We start from the raw sequence: 1563 nt of genomic DNA on the forward strand, positions 1-1563 counted from the left end.
TTGGACGTTCGTTTGATGAACGGCTACAAATTTTCTTTAACGGAAAGTAGCCAGACTGATCTGCGAGTAAAACCTTGAAAGCTCGCGAGATCAGGATGGTCTCACGAGGCTAGTGAATTGGCGTAATATAAATAAACTGAATTGAATTGAGTGACTCTGAATTGGGAAGTCGACATGAACTCTAAGTTGGTAGTGTTCCATTTTCCTGCTCGTGGACGTTTCTATTCTCCATTTCCTGTATATGGCCGCTACAGCCACTCTTGGAATTTAGAGTTCCTGATAAAAAAATGAAGGCCCCAACTGTGCCATTGTTCGCTAACGTTTTTCAGTATAGTATTTTACTTATTAGATCTTTTATTTATATAAAATTCAATTCAATGCCATCATCCTGACCACATCCCCACCTAATCTCCTTAATTCTAAATGTGTTGGGTTTAGTTAAACTTTTGGTATCTAAACACCCTCATGTGTTAAAAGGCGACGCAGGCTTTGGTAACGAGTCCTAATTTGTTCACAGAGTTTGTCCGAATGGTCTGACCAGCCTCCCTGTGGCGCTCTGTCCTCCCTCGCTGAGCCACAGGCCTGGCACCATGGCAGACAGGTAGGGTCCCCACACTCCTGGCACAAACACAGGCTTCTCGCTGATCTGGTAATAAATGACATACATGTTTAAGGAAAAAAAGAAGACTTGCAGTAAAGAAAGGAAGCCTTCAAACCACTGACCGCCATGTGACAAGTGGACGTCCCACAGATCATCGCCATGCGGGATGTGATCGGCCGACCCTTGCAGGGTAATTCGAAGCCTTGCACATCAGCACCTATAACACCTGGAAGGAGGTCAGCAAATATCAGTGAAAGGCAACATGAAATCCTTTTTAAAGAGACACTAACTGCTGGGGGTAATGTTTGCAGAGCTGGTTTGAGTTTTAGGAAGGTTAGCCTACATGCAGAGCGAGGCAGGAACGACAACTAATGGTTCAGAGCGATTCGACCCCTGACCGACAACAATACGCGGCTGGCAGAGGTCCCGACCGCAGGTCGGAGGGTAGGGTTCACAGGGAGTGTAGCAACAGAGCCAAACCAGATGGTTGGGATTCCCTGAGCTGCAGGAGCATTTCCCTCAGCCCCTGAAGGCAAAGAAGGAAGCAGAGGCAGAAACTGTTCCCCCTCCCTCCTTCAAACCGCCGAGGTAACAAATTGTCTCCTGTCAAGGCCTAATGCCTGAAAACATGCAGATATATCATCCAACTGGAAAAATATTCTACTTTTAGCGACCATGAGGGCTTTTTCTTTTGCTTTTTTTAAATCAGTTTGTTTTTTAAAAAAACAAAAAATATTCTGGAATGTTTTGATTTTTACCTTCAACATACATTGTTCCCACACCACATGCCCTTACTGCAAGGGCACTGCTTTATTTTGAACACTAACCCAAATTATTTTCTGCAGGGTCCCACAGTCTGCTGCTGTTGATCAAAAAAGTAAGTTTATTGATCTTAGTTTCTACGTTTGCTACCTAATCAATAGTGAGGGATGGTGCTCTGGTTTCAAACATTGCAGTGATTC

At 44.3% G+C, this 1563-nt stretch overlaps 1 protein-coding gene across 1 annotated transcript in view; it reads right to left on the reverse strand.

Annotated features, from left to right (window-relative positions):
- The window catches only part of fggy (FGGY carbohydrate kinase domain containing), an 18751-nt gene that overhangs the window by 9163 nt on the left and 8025 nt on the right, over positions 1 to 1563 (reverse strand). Inside the window, exons 8-9 of the mRNA XM_015372983.1 lie at positions 724 to 827; positions 539 to 646 (exon numbers count right to left, since the gene is read on the reverse strand). Of these exons, the coding sequence (XP_015228469.1) occupies positions 539 to 646; positions 724 to 827 (212 nt within the window). The remainder of the gene's footprint in view (positions 1 to 538; positions 647 to 723; positions 828 to 1563) is intronic.

The sequence above is a fragment of the Cyprinodon variegatus genome, unplaced genomic scaffold (assembly GCF_000732505.1).
Source record: "Cyprinodon variegatus isolate N-32 unplaced genomic scaffold, C_variegatus-1.0 Scaffold79, whole genome shotgun sequence".
Taxonomy (NCBI): Eukaryota; Metazoa; Chordata; class Actinopteri; order Cyprinodontiformes; family Cyprinodontidae; genus Cyprinodon; species Cyprinodon variegatus.